The sequence below is a fragment of the Merops nubicus genome, unplaced genomic scaffold, assembly GCF_000691845.1.
Source record: "Merops nubicus isolate BGI_N331 unplaced genomic scaffold, ASM69184v1 scaffold14720, whole genome shotgun sequence".
NCBI classification, from domain to species: Eukaryota; Metazoa; Chordata; class Aves; order Coraciiformes; family Meropidae; genus Merops; species Merops nubicus.
Genome location: NW_008583643.1, coordinates 7133 through 9142, shown reverse-complemented (window position 1 = coordinate 9142; position 2010 = coordinate 7133). Strand labels below are relative to the sequence as shown.

Sequence of the window (2010 nt, the reverse complement as noted above, 5' to 3'; positions counted from 1 at the left end):
AGCTTCTACTGTCTATGCTGGCTGTGGGATGGAACACCCCACTGGTGAATCTTGGGGTCAGTTATTCTGTCCGCTCCTCCCGCAGGTGCGGGGTGCTCTCTGCCCCCCTCTGTGTGGGATCCAAGTTCAGCAGTGGCACTTGGTCACCAACCCCTGGCAGTAACTCTAAACATGAAGTCTTATCACTGCTACAGCCAGATAGTTTATGAAAACGCTGCTAACTCAGACAGAGCAGTTTAATTAGAGGAACTTTAGCTAAAAAGTAAAATCACAGAGCAGAACCCCAAACAAGGACACCCATAAAAGCCACTAGACACTGAAATTAAGAAGTTAGACTGGTAGCATGAGTTACATTTGTAAGAATGCAGTAGAATTCAGTGAAGTAACATCACAGACTCATTAAAGTTGGAAAAGACCAAGTCCAACCATTGATGAATATGATATATTATATCCCAATCGATTAATATTTTCTTGTATTAATAACAGATCCTCTGGGCAGCTGTAGCTAGGGCAGAAGGGTGTGTCAACAGCAATAAAAGTGCAAAGGATTTGTTTTTGCAGTGGTACAAATCTTAAAGCTGATTTAGCAGCATTAATTCCACAAAGATCTGACTTTATACATTCAGTCTTCAGGAATGTTTTGCCACAGTTTGTGAAGCTAAAAATTAACAGATAAGTAGTAACCTTTAGATATTACTAAAATAATCCTCTCAGACTTTAATAGTGCAAGCTATACTAATTTATATATTGGCCAGTACTGAAAAAAAAAAAAAATCAGAAAAATCCACGAGTACTGCTCACAAAAAGCCTATCTAGAGGAATGAAATTCTACTGTGTAGTGTCTGATTTGGCTTTCAGACTTCTCAGTTCTGGCAGTAGCACTTAAATGCATTTTTGTTTTGAGATCTATGCTCAAAGCCTGCTCTATATAAGAATTGCATGAAACGTAAAATAAATGCTTATAATTAAAATTTCATTATTGGAATCCATACAGGGTAGGTGGCTTTATGCATTGTTGGCATGCCTTGAAAAACCTTTGCTACCTGAAGCTCACTCCCTTATTCGACAGCTGGCAAGACGATGCTCCGAAGTCAGACTACTGGAGGTGAGATTTAATATAACATTGTGCAAAGGACTTGCTGAACTTAAAAATTTATTAGGAGGATGATTTTTTTTTCAGTTCTTGCAAGTCTTAGTAGGTTTTCACATCCTGAGGTTGCAGGAGAACGAAGGGAAGATTATGAGCATGTAACACAATGTGTAACAACTTTTCTATTTGACACAGTTAAGAAGGGAATTGTTGTAATAATATTTCTTTTTCAGGAGAACAAGTATGAAGAACAGATATCAGCACTGAACTTGATAATCTGTTTAGTTAGCAGGTAATGTAATTTACATACCTAAACCAGTAAAGTATGTCCAGAATAAATGTGATTAGCCTTGCCCTAACCTAGATTCTTTCAAAGTAGAAGTCAGTTGGAGTATGGGGCATATATAGCAAATACACGTAGCTAAAAGGACTTAAGATAAACCTAAGAGTAAAATAAGCTTATATTGGTTTCCTCAGATAAGCCCCCTGAACTGGAAAGCTGTAACGATGATAGAAACAGTAAAAGAGCTAGAAGACAAGGGGTCTAACAACCCAGAGTAGAGCAAGGGGTACGTTGCATTAGACTTTTCTCACCCTCTTTCACTTCTCTCCACGAGGTACTTTGATCAGCGTGACCTGGCCGATGAGCCGCCCTAGGCTGCTGCGGGAACGTGGGGCGTCCTGCGCTGCCCTGGTGCAGAGGGCGTCACCGGAGGGAGCAGCGAGACACTGCTCGGTTCAGACCCGAGCCACTCCAGAGCCCCCTCGTAGCACCCTCACAATCCGTTTGGGACAGCTGTGAATAACTTCAGCTGAGCTTTAGCATGAGATTGTCAGTGTCTCCGATACCATCTTCATCATCATCAATGTAAAACAGTCAATGAACCATCTGGTGTCATCCCTCAAGCTACTCTCTCTGT

At 40.9% G+C, this 2010-nt stretch overlaps 1 protein-coding gene across 1 annotated transcript in view; it reads left to right on the top strand.

Annotated features, from left to right (window-relative positions):
• The window catches only part of GEMIN2 (gem (nuclear organelle) associated protein 2), a gene marked incomplete at its 5' end in the record, with an annotated part of 7338 nt that extends 5591 nt beyond the window's left edge, over window positions 1-1747 (top strand). Inside the window, 3 exons of the mRNA XM_008941671.1 lie at window positions 995-1105; window positions 1324-1382; window positions 1708-1747. Coding sequence (XP_008939919.1) covers window positions 995-1105; window positions 1324-1382; window positions 1708-1747 — 210 coding nt within the window. The remainder of the gene's footprint in view (window positions 1-994; window positions 1106-1323; window positions 1383-1707) is intronic.
• Between the last annotated feature and the right edge of the window lie 263 nt (window positions 1748-2010).